The following is a 20,993-nucleotide window of genomic DNA, read 5'->3' on the forward strand; positions in this document are numbered from 1 at the left end:
CGAAAGGAAACATAACGAAACATCCATTTATCACTTAAGCATATTTTTTTGTATTAGCACTTAAATATTACGTTTTTACATTACTCTAAAACAAATGGTTCAAATGGCTCTGAGCACTACGGGACTTAACTTCTGAGGTCATCAGTCCCCTAGAACTTAGAGCTACTTAAACCTAACTAACCTAAGGACAACACACACATCCATGCCCGAGGCAGGATTCGAACCTGCGACCGTAGCGGTCGCGCGGTTCCAGACTGTAGCGCCTAGAACCGCTCGGCCACTCCGGCCGGCTTACTCTAAAACATAAAAGAACACTGTGCTCTGTACGTATAGAACAGTACTGATGTGTAATTACCATAGCGGATATATGTGCCGACCATCAACGTATTTTCGTTATGCTTCCTTCCGCATTGTCACCTAATAATTGTACTTCATCACGCCTAATTCAATTCCTCAAGCAGAAGTGGATGAGTTAAACATCTGAACTGAAACCATCGTAGAACGGAAACAATAAGTTTCCGGACGTGGGGTCCTATTCAGAATATTATGTATCACCCCCCTCTATAAGTTCTAGACGTTTGTAACGGGAATTTCCAAATATCCTATATACCGATGGGTAAGACCTTCATCTCCAACATAATTTTTAGGGAATCCAGAAGTCCATTGCCAAACTGAATAGTTCAAATCTGGTAAATTCAGTAGGCTCTGTTCGTCTGTATTCCAACTTGTGGCACTATCAGCACTGGAGATGCCTTTTTAACTCCAGTGGGTGAGTGTCCTGACTTTCGGCTTCCTTTGGCCACTGTACAGCAATAATTAGCTGACGACTGTCGCAGGGCACACAGAAGTAACTCCTGCAACACACCAATTCTTATCACCCTGTCACATGAAGCTCATCACATATATTCGCTGCGGTCTTCACTTTGTATATGTTTCGTTATGGAGAATCAGTGTTCTCCGCATGTTTATGATGATAGATCTCCAGCTTTCTCCTGGATACCTTACCCAGCTGTTATCCACTATTTCAGCATTTTCGCATTAGGTGACGTTTCTGAAATGAGGACGAGGCTGACCACTATAAACTGGCGTTCCAATTCCTCCCCAGGCACAGTCACTGTCTAGTCGATGTCCTGTTCCATTCGTCTTCCTCATTTATGCCTTACCAAGGTTGTGCGGCAACCATTGTGACGGGAGCTACTGTCTGGTTTGCAGGCTGTGATGCGGAGCGGACGCCATGCGGACGACCGTGCTGTCTCCCTACTCGGCGCTGCGAGGCCGCGTCTGCAGTAGGCTGCACGCCAGGAGTGCCGCCATCGCCAGTGCAGTCTACACGCTGGTAAGTATTCACTGCACTGCACTACACTACACTACACTACAGTAACGCTACACTGTGGCTGTAAGCTGCTCGCCACAATGTCCGTATCGCCACTGCAGTCTCCACACACAATACATTACCCACGACACTACACACTACACTAACTACGCTACGCTACACTAACTTGCCCTGATTAAGTAGACTGTACACGGGAGGTGTTCCCATCACCAGTGCAGTCCACATCCTGGTTAGAAGCCGCCGCACTACAGTATAGTAATGTTACACTCATACAGCAGGCTGACTGCCAGGAACTTTGGCATCGGCACTGCAGCCTACATGCATGTCAGCACCCACTACACTACAGTAATCTACATGCAGGTCAGTACCCACTGCAATGCACTACACCATTATAACCGTACGCTGCTACCCTACCCACAGTTCTAGCAGCCACTGGCAGTGCCAGGCAGAATAGAACTGGAAAGCGGGTCAGGTTTGTAATGAAGTATGTCGGAGTTCCAGGCAGCGCATTCATTCTAGTTATCCCTGGTACTACTATGGCCGCACCACGGTATGTCCCCTGGCAGAGGGGCGAGGGTCACTGTTAACAAGAAAATGCGATGTGCGCATACGCCACATGAGTAGTGAATTCCTTGCGAGAACTATCAGCATGGTATGTGGGCCAATGTTGGTAGGTCAGGCTGTAGCATCGGCGCCAGTAACTTGTGCACGAGCTATTGGAATGTGGCGTGAACAAATTTACAGCCTAATCATTTGGCAGAGACATTGCTAGTTAACGGAAAACGGCTGAGTGGCGACTTGTGAGTTGCCTTCGGATCTCTACAGGAAGGGATGATGCGGTCATTTGACGAAAATACTTCGCACCAGTTATAATATTATTAGTTCCTATGGAAAATAGTTGATTTTTAATCATTGAAAAAATAAAAAGAACTGTTTATTTCATTTGTTTGTCGATAGGTTCCGTTCTGAGCAAAAAAAATATCCTTTTTTAACCAGCCATGTTTCGCTGAAGTCTGTAACACACTCTTTCATTAATGAATATGTGTTATGACGTATACAATGCAGGGATGGTGCTCATTCCTGAGTGAAGTAAATGGCATGCCCACTTTGTTAAAATTAGAATTTTGTTGCTCAGCTGAATCTTTTTCTGGTCTGTGTTGTCTCTTCTCAGGAACATGACTTTTTCCACGGGCCTTACCTGGACGAAGAAATTTCCTCTGGGAGGTACAAGTGCAATTAGTAAATGACATCCAACTTTAACGCATGTGTATTTTAAAACCGCTCTTTAACTGTTAAGTACGTCATCTCTCTTCATCCAAGAGTTTCTATCTTTCACTTACATAACTCCTTACAACAACTAATGCAGGACTGTTTGGTCCCTGCTGCATAGTGTGATCCAACAGCACAGAGATAATAACACGCATATAGACCAGCCAGTCATATAGATATTCAACCAAAACGTTTAAATCATTCTTACAGAAATTGATATGTAATTATTACAGAAGACTGCATAAACACTTCTGCAAACGAATTTATAAAGCAGGCAGAGTTACATATTTGTTAATTTAACTACACAAATATTAAATTTGTTTCCCGTGAAATGGTAGTTCACAAGCTAAAAAAATAAAATAAAATAAAAAAAACGACTTTCACGCAATGATACTAATTCTTATACAGAGTTATTATAATTAAAGTTAAACTTTCGAACCGCTGTAGAAATAACACCACTGGCCAGAATGACGTCAAATTGCAACGGAATACTATCGGAGAAGGGAGAAAACGTACGGCAGAGAAAAAATAGTTACAAAATGTAGCAATAGATGGCGTCGTAAGTATCATAATGTAACAGTGGTCGCCTACAAATGACGTATCAATCATACAACAATGACTAAGGTGGACGTCTGACGTTAAACAAACTGTACTACTCAGACTGCATGAGTGTACAGGTGTATATTGTTAGTTACGTAAGCCCATCCACCACGGCAAGGTCATATCACATCGGATGGGAAAAATCGGTTTTCAACTGTCCAGTGGCCAGAAACCGCATAAAAAGCATCAATCAAAATCAAACCGGATTATTAATTACCATGTGACTGGTACAAAACATGTTCAGTATGCTGTCCACCGTTTTCTGCTACAAGTTAAAATCGAGAAGCAGCATGTTACAGAACTGATCGAAGTGTTTCCGGGTCACGTTCAGAATGCGTTGCGTAATGCGTGCCTTCAATGCAGCTAAGTTTGCAATCGGAACACTGAATGCAACATCTTTCAGATAGCCGCAGAGCCAGATGTCAGACGGAATAAGGGGGGTAGGACGTCAAACGGGCCGACTTGGAGCAGGAGAGGCATCACAGGACATTTTAATTTCCAGTGTCTATACTTTTACAAATAAATTCATAAAAATTTGTTAGTATCACCAGGAAGGATTCAGGATTCACACTCATTGCAGTGGAAGTTCGAAAACATAACAAAATAAAATTTTTTACGTGTGAAATTTCATCATATTTTCACTTACTAATGGTTCAAATGGCTCTGAACACTATGGGACTTAACTTCTAAGGTCATCAGTCCCCTAGAATTTAGAACTACTTAAATCTAACTAACCTAAGGACATCACACACAACCATGCCCGAGGCAGGATTCGAACCTGCGACCGTAGCGGTCGCGCGGTTCCAGACTGTAGCGCCTTTAACCGCTTGGCCACCACGGCCGGCTCACTTACTAATGGCTGCATTTGTTGCTATAGGTACACTTTTCTTCATACACACCATACATAAAGGTGTATGAAACTCTAGAATTTATTTAATTTATGAAAAAAAAACGAATGAGCTGTTGCATTTTAAACTTCATGTTTAGAAAAAACACAAATTTTGTAGTTAATTACCTCAATTTTTACCACAGTTTTAATAGATTTGTAAAATTCTAGAGTTTCATACACCTTTAAGTATGGTTTGTATGCCCTGCAAAATTCATTGAACCATCTCTCTTACTTATGAAGAAAAGTGTACCTATAGCAACAAATGCTGCCATTAGTAAGTGAAAAAAATGATGAAATTTCACATGTAAAAAAAAAATTACTTCGTTATTTTTTCGAACTTCCACTGCTATGAGTGTGAATTCTGAATCCTTCCTGGTCATGCTGACAAAGTTTTATGAATTTGTTTGTAAAAGTATAGACAGTGGGAATTAAAATGTCTTGTGGTGCCTCTCCTGCTCCAAGACGGCCCGTTTGACGTCCTACCCGCCTTAAGATCAGGTGATAGGGGCGGCCAGGTTATAGGGAAATGGCAGCTGATAAATCTAGCATTTCCGAAATGGCACTTCAGCAGCTGCTTATCTGGATTTTCAATGTGCGGAAGTGCGCCATTTTATATAAAAATGATCCCATGCACACATCCACGATGTTGGAGAGCTGGAATGACGTGGTTGCGCAAAAGACGCTCGTAGCGCTTACCAGTGACACTACACGTAACAGGACCAGAAGCACCTGTCTCTTCGAAAAAATGTGGCCCTATCATAAATGATGCCGTAAACCCGCAACACGCAGTGACCTTTTCAGGATGAAATTGTACTAGTTGATTTGCGTGTGGATTTTCCATTACCCATATTCGACAATTCTGTGTATTGACATATCCTGTCAGATGGAAGGGGGCTTCGGCTGTCCAAAAAACCTTCCATGGCCAATCATTGTCCACTTCCATGTGAGCAAGAAATTCTAAAGCAAAGGTCTGCCTTGCTGGCAGGCGAGCAGGAAGCAACTCGTGCGTAAGGGTAAGTTTGAATGGATAGCGAAGAAGTATGTTTCGTATGATTTTACACACCGTGCTCACGTGTATGTCCAATGTTCGGGCAATTCTCCGTGCACTACACGTTTGTACACCACCACGCGTCACCTCCTGCATTGCTGTGGCAACTGCTTCCATTGACTTAGAATCAATTCGTTACCTCCCTCTACCAGGTTGCACACCAAAAGAATCCGTCTTTTTGAATTTCCGAATCATTTTCTCCGGACCTAAGGCAGTCATCGCTCCAACGCCTTTTTTCAAACCCTTCAGTGTCCGTAACTTCTGCAGAGCGATGTGTGCACAGTCGTCATTCTTGTAACACAGCTTTACAAGCAGAGCGCGATCCTGCATTGAGACAGTCATGGCGAACGTCGCAGACGCGAAAGTAGGAAAAGCCGCGTACCCGGTGTGTTTATACCAACTTCGATCGGTCGTGCGCATGACAGGTTTTTCATTTACGTATTCTGACACAGACAGCGCCATCTGCTGATCAATATTCACACTATTTATTTCCTTCTGCCATACGTTTTGCTCCTTCTCCGATAATATTCCGTTGCAATTTGACGTCATTCTGAGCAATGGTTATTTATAGAGCTGTTCGAAAGTTTACCTTTAATTATAATCGCCCTGTAAATGACACGATCGATACTTATAGGCGTCGGGGATACTTTGTAGTAGGCTTGATTGCAAGTTACAGCACCTTCAGTGATTTTTTTTATTTTATCTGTGAAATAACAGGGAAAACAGCGTTTTAGTACAATCTGTGTAGATACAGAATTTGAGCTTATACCGTCTTAATAAATGTTGAAGTTTTTTCCTTCTATCTCTCTCTCTCTCTTTCTCTGGGAAAGACTGGGAGTCTGTGTGGGTGTTTGCGTCTCCATACATAATACGTTAACACTATTACAGGTTTCCACATGGTTTTCGCTGTGAAACTGCACTTCTAACCTGCACTGTATCACTGTTCACAACATAAGAAAAAAAGATGGCGAACAGTTGAATGTGTCAAGGATGGGTGTTTTGAATCTCGTTTTCGACTTGCGCTTTCAGAGACAGCTTGATATTCTTTTATTATATCTTTTGCTTCTAACAACAGTTATATTTTAGCTCAAGATGAACATCGACAGTATCAGTTAGTTCAGAATAAGGGGCCACGTAGTTATATGAGAGTAGAACTGAAATTAATGGGCAACTGTATTCTTTCGATCGAGTAATGTACGGTATAGTTCATATTTTCCAGGTGACGGATCATTTTAGATAATAAATGTGAAAACAGATACAAATACTCCACGAATTAGTTAATCACGTAACTGGGGAGAAAACTGTCAGAGAAACACATAAATGGACAGATGACACTCACTCATGTGACAAAGATCGATTTTTCATGCGGTAACTAATCTGAATAGACGCCGAAACCTTGGTATTAAATCCACACATCTCGTCTGCCGCTGTGTTGCACTGTCAGAATGTTATCTCATCTGACAGTAATTTCACTACGAGTAAAAGTGAGATGATGCGAATATTGAGTAAGGGCAGCGAACCAAACGTTAAAGCCTTGGGCGCTACACATCAGACTCTGCTATCGGAAGACTACTGGATAAACGTGCTCGAAAGCAAACACGAGATAGTACAGATGTTCATGTAACTAAACACAAGGCAACAGGGTTAAACTTGGAGTATAGTTCTGAAATTGTGTAGCACGATACAGCTTATTGCATTGGATCGTAACAGTTGGTGAGTCTCTACGGTTTTGAACACAGGATCCGGGACTCTAGCCTATAAATTGTGAGGTAAGGTGCGCCAACGTATTGCAGCAGAGAGAGCCCACTGCCTTGGGAAAGTAGACTTATCTCGTAATGAGCCGCGAATATGTCCATATGTTTCGATTTCAATGACATTGAAGACATCAGATACGTCGAAAAGCTAGTTTACATCTCTAACTCTGCCAAGGACATATTCGTCTTATTTGTACTACAATAGAAACATTTTTTATTCTAGTTTATTAATATTCAGGAGCCAGTACCTGCGTCTTCAGCTCACGTTGTCGTTCATTCAGCTTGACTATCACGTCCCTACAGTCAGTAATTTTGAGTTCCTGTGACAATCTCTACAAAGATCTATCACATAAAAAACATAAAAAGTAATGATACAATGCAGGCTTTCACGGCCTGTATTTACCACAGTTAAAGTTTACAGGTTGCGAAGCCATAGTTGATACATAAAGATGTACGTTATACGCTGGCGACTTTTCATATATATATATATATATATATATATATATATATATATAATGACATTGAAGACATCAGATACGTCGAAAAGCTTACTATACGCCTAAAAGTATATATATACATAAGATTCGTGTAATTGTGGCCCAATATCCATTGTCCTCAGAAAAAGAAAAGTCAACAACCGCTTAGCCAAACATAAAAGGAACTGCCGCCTCGGGCAAACTTACAAATAGTCCACAGAGATACATGCTTTCCGAGTTGAAAACCATGAAATAAAATTCAGTGATACTAGCTAGCGTTTTAGCAGAGACAATGTATTATCATGCGCGCTTGTATAGAGAGGCAACACAGAGCACACACGTCATGTAAATTTCTACGGAAAAGAAAAAGGAATTAAGTCATTGAAATATGAATGCCCTCTTCGAGTTAACATAATTACGGTCGATTACCATTAATCGAGATCTATGACACTAGTCAGAGATATTCTTACGTGACAAATGGTGGTTCCCTCTATACGGTTCTATAAATTCGGGAATCCCTTGAACCTTTGATGCAGTTATTATTTTATCTCCGATGATGTTTCTCGCAGTCGGAGAATGTTTAAACTCAAGGTAAAAAAGAATTTTCAACAACAAACTAACGTACAGTTTTAAGAATCAGTCTAAAGACTATGTTTATATTACTATACGCCTAAAAGTTTCCAGAAAGTATGGGAGGTATGTTTCAAGAATCAGTCTAAAGACTATGTTTATATTACTATACGCCTAAAAGTTTCCAGAAGGTATGGGAGGTATGTTTATATTACTATGTTTATATTACTATACGCCTAAAAGTTTCCAGAAAGTATGGGAGGTAGGATATTCCAGTGGTAACAACAAACTAACGTACAGTTTTAAGAATCAGTCTAAAGACTATGTTTATATTACTATACGCCTAAAAGTTTCCAGAAAGTATGGGAGGTAGGAGACGAGGTACTGGCAGAACTGAAGCTGGGGGAAGGGTCGGGAGTCGTGCTTCGAATGCTCAGATGGTAGAGCACTGTCGAAGGGCAAAGGTCCCGAGTTCGAGTCTCGGTCCGGCAATCAGCTTTAATCTGCCAGGAAGGTGCCTAAAAGATTCATCGAATTCCAGTTATAGGTTGCTTATCTAAAGGATTCCAGAAGCAACAAAAATGTAATTTTCAGTATTTAATACGATTATTGACTAAATATAAAAGTTCAAAGTACTTTCTTAAGCTACATATTAGGAGCTATGACCTTGCGTTAAAGGCTTAACACAGTAACTCAAGTATTAAGGTCTGAAACTGTGAAACTGGAGACAACCTACCTCACTAGCCGCAAATTACCCAGGCTCTATTCGTTTAGTGTTTAGGAATGAGAGCACTTAGCGATTTCAGACAACTTTATAAATAATTCAAAACATTTTCGGAACTTTTTGTCGCTGACGAGACAATGAAAGGAAAAAAGTTGGTTGCTAACTACATTTTCGCTGTTCATGCAGTAAAACTGACTTCTTAATTTATTACTCCATTACTACCACATCTATGCCCCATACATTTTCCAGACAGTATCCACATATAGCGTTTAACGCACCTGCAATATTATACCATCTTACTACAAATAATACAGAAGATATGAAGTCATGAACATAAACGTGCGTGGAAAACTAACATTTCTTAAAACGGAATAAAATCACCCAGGTTAACCTCATCCGGTGTTCGATTATAAGAGCAATCAGTGACTTCCCCAAACTGTAAATATAATATTGAACCTTATTATTTAACACATTAACTCAATTGTAAAGTATCACATTTCTGAAACTGTTGTCCATATGAGAGTTCGATTTCTTAATGAATGAAGAGGTGGTGGGCGCGGAGTTAGTGGTATATTATAAAACTGACTTGCCCATTTAGCTTTTGTAACTTCAAACAATTCTTCAGTAAGCGCTGCCTTGAGTTATTGATTATTGTGTAAGAACATTGCGACGGGGAATTCGGTCATCCCAACAAAGGGGATTCACTTCGTAAGCCACCATGACAACAATATCTCGCAGAAGACAATAAAGTAATCCGGCAAGACACAAAAGAGTGCCTTTTTCTGCTCGTTTTCGTTTGTTTCGGGAGTACAGAAGCGAGCTCAATACTATGGAAAGTAAACTGTAATGGAAACGGAGGAAACTCGCCTCTCCATTATGGAGTGTCTGTTATTACTTTTTCTCACTACTTTCTGAAAGAAAAGATGGTGTTCTTCTCGCAATAAATTTAAACTTCTGTAAATTGAACCCGCCTTACTTCAATTCGCACTTTTTTTTAACTTTACTGAATGCGTCAGCATTACAAGCCCCGGGGATGGAAACCCGACTCTTCCTCCTCTCTCCTGAGGCCTGAATCTTAGATATTTCGTCACAATAGTTGACTGTAACAACATCGAGAATAACACAAAATATTTTATTTCATAATATCCGTAGACGAGAGCCACGGCTACTGCTTATTTATCAGTAATTTTATCGTTTTCACACTTTTTAAAATGGCTCTGAGCACTATGGGACTTAACATCTATGGTCATCAGTCCCCTAGAACTTAGAACTACTTAAACCTAAGTAACCTAAGGACAGCACACAACACCCAGTCATCACGAGGAAGAGAAAATCGCTGACCCCGCCGGGAATCGAACCCGGGAACCCGGGCGCGGGAAGCGAGAACGCTACCGCACGACCACGAGCTGCGGACCACACTTTTTGTGGCATCGTATTTCCGTTAACGTACATGGCTAGTTTGGGGATATTTGTACCCTTTTTGTGGCCAAATAGGAAATAGGTTTTATATTACTACGATGCCCCTAAGGCATCTGAATAATGTATAAAGTTGTACGAAACAGATGAAACATTTAAGTGTTATCAAGAGCGTTCGTATCACATTTCCCTGAGGCACTCCCGAAAATACTTTCGTCTCTCATGAACACTTGCTGTCCAGGACAACGCACTGCGTTTTATAACATAGACAGTCTTCGAGTCAACCACATACCTGAGAACCTGTTCCGTAGACTGGGGCCATTGTTAACAGCCTGCAGTGGTGTACAGTGTCGAACACTTTCCGGAATTCTAGGCATATTGAATGTGCCTGTTGCCCCTCACTCACGTTTCACGAGACATCATGTCAGAAAAAGGCAAGCTGAGTCTCGCACAAGAGAAAGCACACAGTTATAGTCTCCCAGAAACCCTTATAAATAGCATATATTTCGATACAAAAGGAAGAACTCGTTCTGGGTAGAAGTGGCATATTTCAGTCACTGGTACAAGCTACACCTTGTTTCATATCGCACCTAGTCGTCTTAATTTGTTGTTTGTCAAGTGCAATGAAATACATTTACTCTTCGATTGGACTGATTGGGGAAAGCGACCAAACACCGAGGTCATCGGTCTCTTACTTTCTTTCCCACTTATACTAGAAACTTATTGCTCGTCGAGTGAATGAAAGTCATTTTCTGCACATTTTACCAGTGTGCGATGTACCTATATTTCGGCGCCTTACTGTTGTATTGGAAAATAAGCGATACTCAGTTGTGAGAGAACTATTACGGAAGTAAATTTCGGCTGCGCGGGATTTAGTCCCCTGAAGATTACCGAATCAGCATTTGTGAGCCCGAGGTCAGATCCTAATTACTAGCTGTTTCATAGGTTCAAAGAGACTTCCTAATCAATCCAAATTTACGGTAAAGGCGGTGAGGCGTAGGCCGCCGTCCACGGTGCTCTCCCCTCCGCGGTTCCTCGTACACGGCGTAGAGCCCTTCCCATCAAGGTTTGACATCACCACTTAGTTTGCATCCCGTACTCAAGGGAAATTTCCAACCGTCTCACATCTATACTGGAATTCATTGTTTTATTTATTCCGGTGTCTGTTTCTTAGTTGTACAGAAATGTCTCTCAAGGTAGTGTTACAATAAAATAATACTAAGAATAAAATCTGGTGATCTTTGAGAACAAGTATAGTGAGATAAACTTCAGACTACACGACTAAATTTGTGGAGTATCTGTCAAAGATTTGCTATCAGTGTGCGATGCACCACAATGCTGTGCAAACATGGAGTAGCTCAGAAGTACAGTGTTGTGCTACAAGGAGTTTGACCGTCTTACGACACCGATAAGAAGACAGTTTCTACTGCCAAAACGTAAGGTCTGATACACAGAGCGAAAAACCTGTGCACTAACCCTTCACCTTGCAACTGTGTGAAGGTAACTCGTGAAATGCATTTGATTTACTCTCGCTCATCGAAGATAGTCATGGGTGTTCCTTTAAGCTGCTTGTTACACCTGCTACGGTAGACATAATCTTTATTCCACAGACAATATGAATACACCATTTAAACTTAGTACTTCATTAATCCAGACGAGTGTTGTTGTAAGTTGTAGAAAACACGAAGAGAATAGTCCAGAGAGTCCAGGGGCAAGTAAATTCCTCAGCAATCCGTAAAACAGGATCCCGAAGCACGTGGAAATCCAGTAAACATGGAGGTCATGGACGTCTGGTGTAATCAACTTGGAGACTATAGCACAGAAAGATTTGTAGCTTCAAGTAGTGGCCTGGGGTTGTATCTCTATCTGGACGTCAGTTCGCAGGTCATGTGACGGACCACTGGCACCTCTTAGAGGCAGCTCGAGAACTCGTCTACCGTGGACACTGCACGGCAGCGACATCACTGTCGGAAGACGGAGACCATCCGTCTGATCACAAGTGTCGCCTTTATGAGAGCTTGAACTCTACTGAGGACACTTTCAATGATGTGTCTGAACTTCTGTGGAGGAATGGAAGCCCAGACTTCCTCAATACCGAACCATAGATGGTAGCGGTGGTGGATACTGGGATACGGAGTGAAAACACGCACTAATACATCCAAAAGGCGTTATCATCAGCAGGGGTCAGGTCTCTTGGCTGGCTAGTCCATTTGACGAATTTTACAATCCAAAAACTAATGCTTTACAACAATATGCTTCGTTTTGCTGATACAATCAACACCCCAGAACTGTTCCTCTACTGCATATACACTACTGGACATTAAAATTGCTACACAACGATGATGACGTGCTACAGACGCAAAATTTAACCTACAGGAAGAAGATGCTGTGATGTGGAAATGATTAGCTTTTCAGAGCATTCACACAAGGTAGGCGCCGGTGGCGACACCTAGAACGTGCTGACATGAGGAAAGTTTCCAACCGATTTCTCATACACAAACAGCAGTTGACCGGCGTTTCCGGAGGAGAAAGCGTACCATCACGTTTCCAACTTTGATAAAGGTCGCATTGTAGCCTATAGCGATTGTGGTTTATCGTATCGCGACATTGTTGCTCGCGTTGGTCGAGATCCAATGACTGTTAGCAGAATATGGAATCGGTGGGTGCAGGAGGGTAACACGGAACGCTGTGTTGGATCCAAACGGCCTCGTATCACTAGGAGTCGAGATGACAGGCATCTTATCCGCATGGCTGTAACGGATCTGCAGCCACGTCTCGATCCCTGAGTCAACAGATGGGGACGTTTGCAAGACAACAACCATCTGCACGAACAGTTCGACGACGTTTGCAGCAGCATGAACTATCAGCTCGGAGACCATGGCTGTGGTTACCCTTGACGCTGCATCACAGACAGGAGCGCCAGCGATGGTGTACTCAACGACGAACCTGGGTGCACGAATGGCAAAACGTAATTTTTTTCGGATGAAACCAGGTTCTGTTTACAGCATCATGATGATAGCATCCGTGTTTGGCGACATGCGGTGAACGCACATTGGAGGCGTGTATTCGTCATCGCCATACTGGCGTATCACCCGGCGTGATGATATGGGGTGCCATTGGTTACACGTATCGGTCACCTTCTGTTCGCATTGACGGCACTTTGAACAGTGGACGTTACATTTCAGATGTGTTACGACCCGTGGCTCTACCCTTCATTCGATCCCTGCGAAACCCTACATTTCAGCCGGATAATGCACGAGCGCATGTTGCATGTCCTGTGCGGGCCTTTCTGGATACAGAAAATGTTCGACTGCTGCCCTGGCCAGCACATTCTCCAGATCTCTCACCAATTGAAAACATCTGGTCAATGGTGGCCGAACAACTGGCTCGTCACAATACGCCAGTCACTACTCTTGATGAACTGTGGTATCGTGTTGAAGCTGCATGGGCAGCTGTTCCTGTACACGCCATCCAAGCTCTGTTTGACTCAACGCCCAGGCGTATGAAGGCCGTTATTACGGCCAGAGGTGGTTGTTATGGGTACTGATTTCTCAGGATCTGTGCACCCAAATTACGTGAAAATGTAATCACATGTAAGTTCTAGTATAATACATTTGTCCAATAAATACCCGTATATCATCTGCATTTCTTCCTGGTGTAGCAGTTTTAATGGCCAGTAGTGTAGTACACAATGCCGAAAAACCAGCTCGTATCCTTACGCACGTAGTTTTCTTAAGCACAATAACAGAACCACAGCCTAACCACGAAAAACGCCCATATCCTGTAACACCACCTCCTCCGAGCTTCATTGCTGGCCTTACGTATAGTGGTAGGTTGAGTTCTCCTGGCGTTCGCCGAACCCAAACCCTAACATCAGATATTTGATTGTGCAGTGTGATTCATCAATCGAAGTCATTAGTTTCTAGTCACCCAATGTCCGTGGTGTCGCTCTTTGCAGCACATCAAACGTCGCGTATAACTGATTACAGAAATATATGGCCTCTGAGGAGCTAATCGACCGTTACACCCCACCACAAACCATGAAACTAAAAATTACACAGATCTCAGTGCTTTATATTGTGAAATAACACCTAGAAATAAAATTTGAAAATGCAACGCGCAGTCAGCGAAGTCACTTGGTTGCGGAGTGGTCATAATATTAGGCGTGAACAACACGTATTTTTTTCGATGCGTATCATGTTCTGCAAATTTAAAATATAAATAGGTTATAATACTTTCACATCGTCGTCTGTCGTCTCATAAAGCGAACTTGAAAAGTACGAGGTGTGGACAGTGGTGTTTGGTATTTCCCGAATGGACGGTTTCCGCCGAACTGTGAACTTTATGAGCATATAAATAAAACTCATTCTATTATCACTTAATCTCAAGCAAACTAATAACGTGAAGGCTATCGTTCGGGGCTGTGAGGAGACCAATACACATTGTAGAATTCGTTCTATAAAGTGAAGACTGTGATTTTGTCGTAATGGAATTAACTTCTTGCCACTGAATAATATTTCCCTTATTAATAATAGTAACATCGTAGTGTTTAGAATGTGGAGCCACATGTTTGCCGAGTGAACGTTTCTGATGGACATCGCGGACTGTGGTGTAGAAATTGCTTCACGTAATAAACTAATGTGAAATCTGCAATGTTTAAACTGTGACGAGAAATAATTAACAAGCACTGTGACGCAGTAAACATCACGTGTTTTCGCGTCTGCAAGTGTGGTCTGCATCGCCGTCTACACGTAAGTCAATGAGAAGAGATCGTAAATATCGCATCTCCTTCTGCGTCTACAGACTACAGATTACGTTCAAGAGGAGAGTTACAGCAGCATTTATTACATGCATTATACTTATTGTTTACGAGCGGGAAACGTGGTATGACGACACGGCAATATCACTTAAGTGAGTACTCACCAAATTTTGTAAACGTTAGGAAACTCTTGTCTCTAGGGCTAATGTCAGAAAGATTTTGTAATAAAACTCTCATTTATGCTGAAGCTTTTTGTACAGGTTTTCATTGTTATTATGTTTTTTACCTAACTCAACCCGTAAGAAATTTTGAATAAATATTTCAGTAATTTTCTAAAGACTTCAACCAAAGTTATTTTGTTGAATTCCTTTCCATAACAAATGATTAAGTAAGGTAAGTAAACTATTAATTATTACAAAAGCAATCGCTGTAACTGTTGATGCAGTCGCCGTAGTGTGAGGCAAGATGGCCGGCCAGTGTGGATAAGCGGTTCTAGGCGCTTCGGTCTGGAACCGCGCGACCGCCACGGACGCAGGTTGGAATCCTGCCTCGGGCATGGATGTGTGTGACGTCCTTAGGTTAGTTAGGTTTAAGTAGTTCTATGTTCTAGGGGATTGATGACCTCAGATGTTAAGCCCATAGTGCTTTCAGAGCCATTGGAACCTTGTTTTTTTTCTGAGAACTAAGTTCATGGAAAAATGGTTGAGGTTCCCTCCAGAACCACGGCTGTACGGACGAGTACAACTCTTCGTCCCAAGCAAATCGACGGCTACGAATATCTTTTTTCAGGGCTCCAAAAATATGTAAATTACTTTGGGAGAGATCCGGACTGTGTGGAGGACGTGTAAGGACTTCCAAGCGATACTTCTGCTGCGTAGTCGGAACAAGTTTCGCAACATCTGGGTGGACATTGTCCTGCAGCAGACTGATAGCGTCCGTCAACCATCCTGGGCGTCTCGACTTGATGGCGCATTTAATTTTTTGCGTAGTGTCCACCTACGTAACCTCGACTAGGCTAAATAAGCTGGAATAAAAATCAATAACTGTAAAGCAATATTAGCGATTCCATTCTTTCTTGTTAAATATTACCATCTAAATTAGTGATGAAACATTAATGAAATTTTTCAGTGCTTAAAGTGGAAGGCATCAGATTGAAATGGAAACACTCTTTGCATATTTAGATGCCATTGTAATAAAAAAACGTCAAAATATTTTATTTGAGGATGTAATTAGCCACACCGAGAGTAGGCCTACATTATTACGTTCAAATTGCCTTTGTGCCAGTATTTTTATCAACATATAGGTTATTGCGATCTTCTACGCCGAACATACCTGTTTAGCATTTTATTTGCAACTATTAAGGCATGGAAATAGCCTTCGGGGACATACCTTGCAGTTCACTGTCATGTTTTAGACACCAATTTGACGGATGTTCGTGTTTTAGGGAAGGGGGAGGGGGGTGTAACATTGTGATGCGTGATGTAAACACTGCAGCCTTTCGCACTGCACACATTTTGACTTTGAAAGAACATTGTTGCTCTTGAAAAGCATCATCTTAGATGTGGAAAATAATTAAGGCTCAGTTGTGTCTTAAACGAAGCGTTGTACTATATTCGGGTTTAGGACATTTACAAGTGCAGCCATTTATTGATAATGACAAGCAACATCAGCACTTGATTTTATTTCACGTTTTTGAAGCTTTTGCAGGATATTATTTCAAGTAAAACTCACCTTTAACAACAGTGTACTACTAAGTTGTTAATTACATTGCGTTATGAAACATTTATTTTAACTATTTATGGATAATGTGTTTTATACTCGTTCTTATGTTCCCTGACACTGTGTACAGTTTTCAATGAAATTTACAGGTGCGACTGGCAAGACGGCCCATAAACAATTTTTTATAGTTAGGAATGAAAACATAGCTGACAATAATTTTTAACTTAAATCTATTTTACACACTTCAGGTGGTGTTTACATGTTCATTGGAATGTGTGTGCATTAATGACGTATTTCAGGTAAGGAAATACTGCAAGCGTAATTTCTCACAAACAATCCAGTGCGTTTTGAGTATTTTTATCACAAGCGAGATTGGTGCTCTGGGGTTACATTTTGATTTCATTTTATTTGCTGATAAAATACTACATTATGACTGGGTCTTTCATTTTCATTACGACTAAAATAGTGGGCCCTGATTGGAGTAGAAGGGAATGACTACGAACGGGCCAGTATCTTGGATTTTTCCCTGCTAGCATAACTTGGCTGTTTCCGTCCGTGGGGTTACATTTTGATTTCATTTTATTTGCTGATAAAATACTACATTATGACTGGGTCTTTCATTTTCATTACGACTAAAATAGTGGACCCTGATTGGAGTAGAAGGGAAGGACTACGAACTACGTCTTGGCCAGTGTCTTGGATTTTTTCCCTGCTAGCATAACTTGGCTGTTTCCGTCATCTTGGACTTCAATTGGCTGTTTCATTTGAATGGCCATAAAATACTAGTCGATGATTAGCTGGAGATGGGAGAGGTTTTACATTTACTTGTAGCACAACTGAGATAGTTCCACTATCTTGGATTTTGACTGACTGCTTCATTTTAATGGCCTCTAAAATACTGGGCTGTGATTGGCTAGACAGGGATTGTGGTGTATTCTAGGAGCCATTAAAATGTAACAGTCAATAAAATCAAAGATAGTAAAACTAACTCAGTTGTACTAATGGGAAATGTAAAATCCGTAACCTCTGCAGCCAATCAAAACGGCTGCTGCCATCTTGGTTGTAACGACAGGGTACGTCAATAAACTGTGCCAAGCAATTTAAACAAATTAAAACTTATTAACTTGTAAATAAAGTTGGGCAGAATCGGCGTACATATACTACGAGCATTCTCCATTAAGTCAGTAGGCTGGAACTAGTCGGAAAAAAGTCAGAATGCTTCCCTTGGTGGAGTATTCAGACCACATGGAAACTTCAGTTATGATAGTTTTGTGATGCATGGCATTTGTTTACACATCAGTATTCGTCATACTATGTTATTCCAAAGCCAACGTGGGGCCTTTCCTGCTTGTTGAAGAGTATTAATGGTTAGTTTTCCATCTACATCTACATATGTGCTCGGCAAGCCCACTTATGTTATGTGGAGGACGATACTTCGTGTACTAGCCCCACGTCCTCTTTCCTGTTCCAGTCGCGAATTGTACGAGGGATGAACGACTGCTGTCAAACCTTTGTGCGGGCTCGAATCCCTCTAATTTTTTCTTCATGATATCTTTGAAAGATATTCGTAGGAATAAACAGTAAACTGGCTGAAGAATCTAGGAACGTAATCTAACAATTTTAGCGGTAAAGATGATGCAGAACGCTTCCTGCAGCGTCTACCACTGAAGTTACCCGACGATCTCCGTGACACTTTCGCACTTAGTAAATGAACCTACAACGAAACGTTTAGCTCTTCTTTGTATCTCCTCTATTCAATGTATCAATTCCATCTGGTATGGATCCCAGACTGACGAGCATTTTTCAAGTATTGATCGAGTTTTGTAAGCCATCTCCTTTGTCGATGGACAATATTTGATCGGGATTCTTTTAATGAGTCTCGGTCTGACATTGCCTTATCCGCTTTACGCATACTCCGAAATATTTTACGGAAGTAATTGCTTCCGGTTACTGGTCTGCAATCGTGTAATCATACGAAAGAGGGTCTTTCTATCTATATATTCTCAATGTAATACATTTCTTGACGTTCCGGGTCAATTGCTACTCGACGCACGATGCGTCGATTATCTGTAAGTCTTCCCGCAATTTGTTACAACTGTCTAGAGTCGAATTCTCGGTATACAACAGCATCATCCGAGAAAAGCGTCATGGAACTTCCGACGTTATCTACTAATCCACTTACAGTAATTCTATAATACCCCCTTCAGACACGCCCGAAGCTACTTTACGTCTGCAGACTTCTCTCTGTGTCGGCCGGAGTGGCCGAGCGCTTCAGTCTGGAACCGCGCGACCGCTACGTCGCAGGTTCGAATCCTGCCTCGGGCATGGATGTGCGTGATGTCCTTAGGTTAGTTAGGTTTAAGTAGTTCTAAGTTCTAGGGGACTGATTACCTCAGAAGTTAAGTCCCATAGTGCTCAGAGCCATTTGAACCAACTTCTCTCTGTTGAAAATGACATGCTGTGATCATTTCAATAGAAACTCAGACTCTTCAGTCCAGTCAGAGAATTGGACTACTATTTCGTAAACTCGTAATTTGTCTCATTTGGCGTAAGACTTCTTTCATACTGGAAACAGACAGAATTTTGTGGTTTTAATGACTCCTAAATGTACAATATCTTGTGTACGTTTCGTAAGAGATCTAACAGGTTTTCCCACTTTTATTGTATGAGCATGGTCATTTCTGCTAGGAGTAATATTATGGACGTTCTTGTTTTATTACAAGCTTTAAGCTTTACTAAGGCTTAAGAGGGAAAGCTACTCGCTATGGAGACCAGCTGTGAAACGATTTAAGGAGTCGTATTAGGTTCAAAGCAACGGTCGCCAGTGGAATACATCCCAGAATGAGAACATTACCTTTGAGCCCCTCTGTATATACAATTTCTTCATTAAACGAGCAGTTACCTCCGTGATGCGAAGACGCTCTTAAACTGATAAGACGTTGTACAGAAGACCAATCAGGAGGATTCTCTCTTCCCAGTGGGGTATCTGTCTACTGTTTTTTTCCTGATATACGACTGTAAGTTACCTATGCTAGGACCGCACTGCATCCATTCTCAGTCATCGTTAATATCCAGTAATGATTAATAACGTACTTGCTTACAGTCTCGTAACCAAAGAGAGGTCTTGAGGGCAACAGCTTCTCGTCGGCTTCAGTCGTGGCTGACCTTGGGTTGAGGACTGTTAAACCGATGCGCGTCACGGTACGGTTACAAACATGAAAGCGGCCGCCGTTCTCACTCCGCTCCCTGCCGCACGCAGCCATTGTTTCCACTGTGGAGTTCACGTACTCGGATCCGCTCTGACGTAATGAAATCCGCAGTAGTGTGATAGTGCCCTCTTACATTCAATTATTGCCTGATACGTCACACTGTGAACAGACCTTCTTACTGTTAAATCCTACCTAGCCGTCGAATATGGACACCATCTTTCCAAATACGAGGTCAGTATCATCACAACAGCACTGCCCCGTTCAGATGATCCCTATTGCGCAACATTCTTTGACTTACACACTGTTTGTTTCAGATAACTTACTGTACTGTTTTATTTCCTAATGGAAAATGCTGTTTTGGGCTTTTTACGTAAGACGAAACTGGCTCTTTTTATAAGATCACGAATATAACTATTAGTGAAATACTTAGTAATGTTATCCCGAATTTACGCAACAGATTGGTAAATATACTCATCTGATGCAAGAAGGATATCCAATTTTTTAACAAGTTCTTTACAGTAAGCTCGATTGCCAACTCTAGTTATAATCCTTACGGTGCTACTCTGAAGTTTAAAAATTGTGTACATATTTGCTGTCGTTGATCACCAAAAAGAGTTCCAAAGCCAAGAAGTAAATATGTAGGAATAGTAAGTCACCACAAGACATCGTCTGTTGCAAACTAATGATAGAAATTTAAGAGCATAGCTTGCCGGTAACAATTCTTTGCCAGCACTCTTGTGTAGTCATTTCATGTTAGTTGTCAATCAATGTTCATCCGTAAAAACTAGGTTTTTGTTATTCAGTCTATAGACTACTTCTCCATGCTTTATATTAAAGCGCATCCTGTTAGTTCGTTTTCGATATATTCAGTGAATTGCGAACCGCCGAGTCGTATAGATCTTTGAGGGCTTCATTTGCTTTCTCTAATACGAGCTCTGAAGCTTTGTCAGTGATTATGATGTAACTAACACTAGCAAACAGAACTTTTCCTTCCCTCTTTTACTGTCTGAGGAGTCAGTGTTATATATTAAAATCAGAACTGGATTCAATACATTATCCTAAGGGACATCTACAATCATATGTTTCCGGTAGGACAATTATTTTGCTGCATATTCATCACCAAGAGACATGCAAACTACGAGTGTCTCTACCATTTCTTTGAACCACTCGTTTGCTATTCCTCTTATTCTCAGTGCTTCTAGCTTTTTTAGCGGTATATTATGTTCA

At 41.4% G+C, this 20,993-nt stretch overlaps 1 protein-coding gene across 1 annotated transcript in view; it reads left to right on the forward strand.

Moving 5' to 3' along the window:
- LOC126198934 (uncharacterized) overlaps positions 1-20,993 on the forward strand; it is a 1,245,788-nt gene that overhangs the window by 713,145 nt on the left and 511,650 nt on the right. Inside the window, exon 3 of the mRNA XM_049935572.1 lies at positions 1,213-1,336. Coding sequence (XP_049791529.1) covers positions 1,235-1,336 — 102 coding nt within the window. The 5' untranslated portion in view covers positions 1,213-1,234. The remainder of the gene's footprint in view (positions 1-1,212; positions 1,337-20,993) is intronic.

Source organism: Schistocerca nitens, chromosome 8, assembly GCF_023898315.1.
Source record: "Schistocerca nitens isolate TAMUIC-IGC-003100 chromosome 8, iqSchNite1.1, whole genome shotgun sequence".
Taxonomy (NCBI): domain Eukaryota; kingdom Metazoa; phylum Arthropoda; class Insecta; order Orthoptera; family Acrididae; genus Schistocerca; species Schistocerca nitens.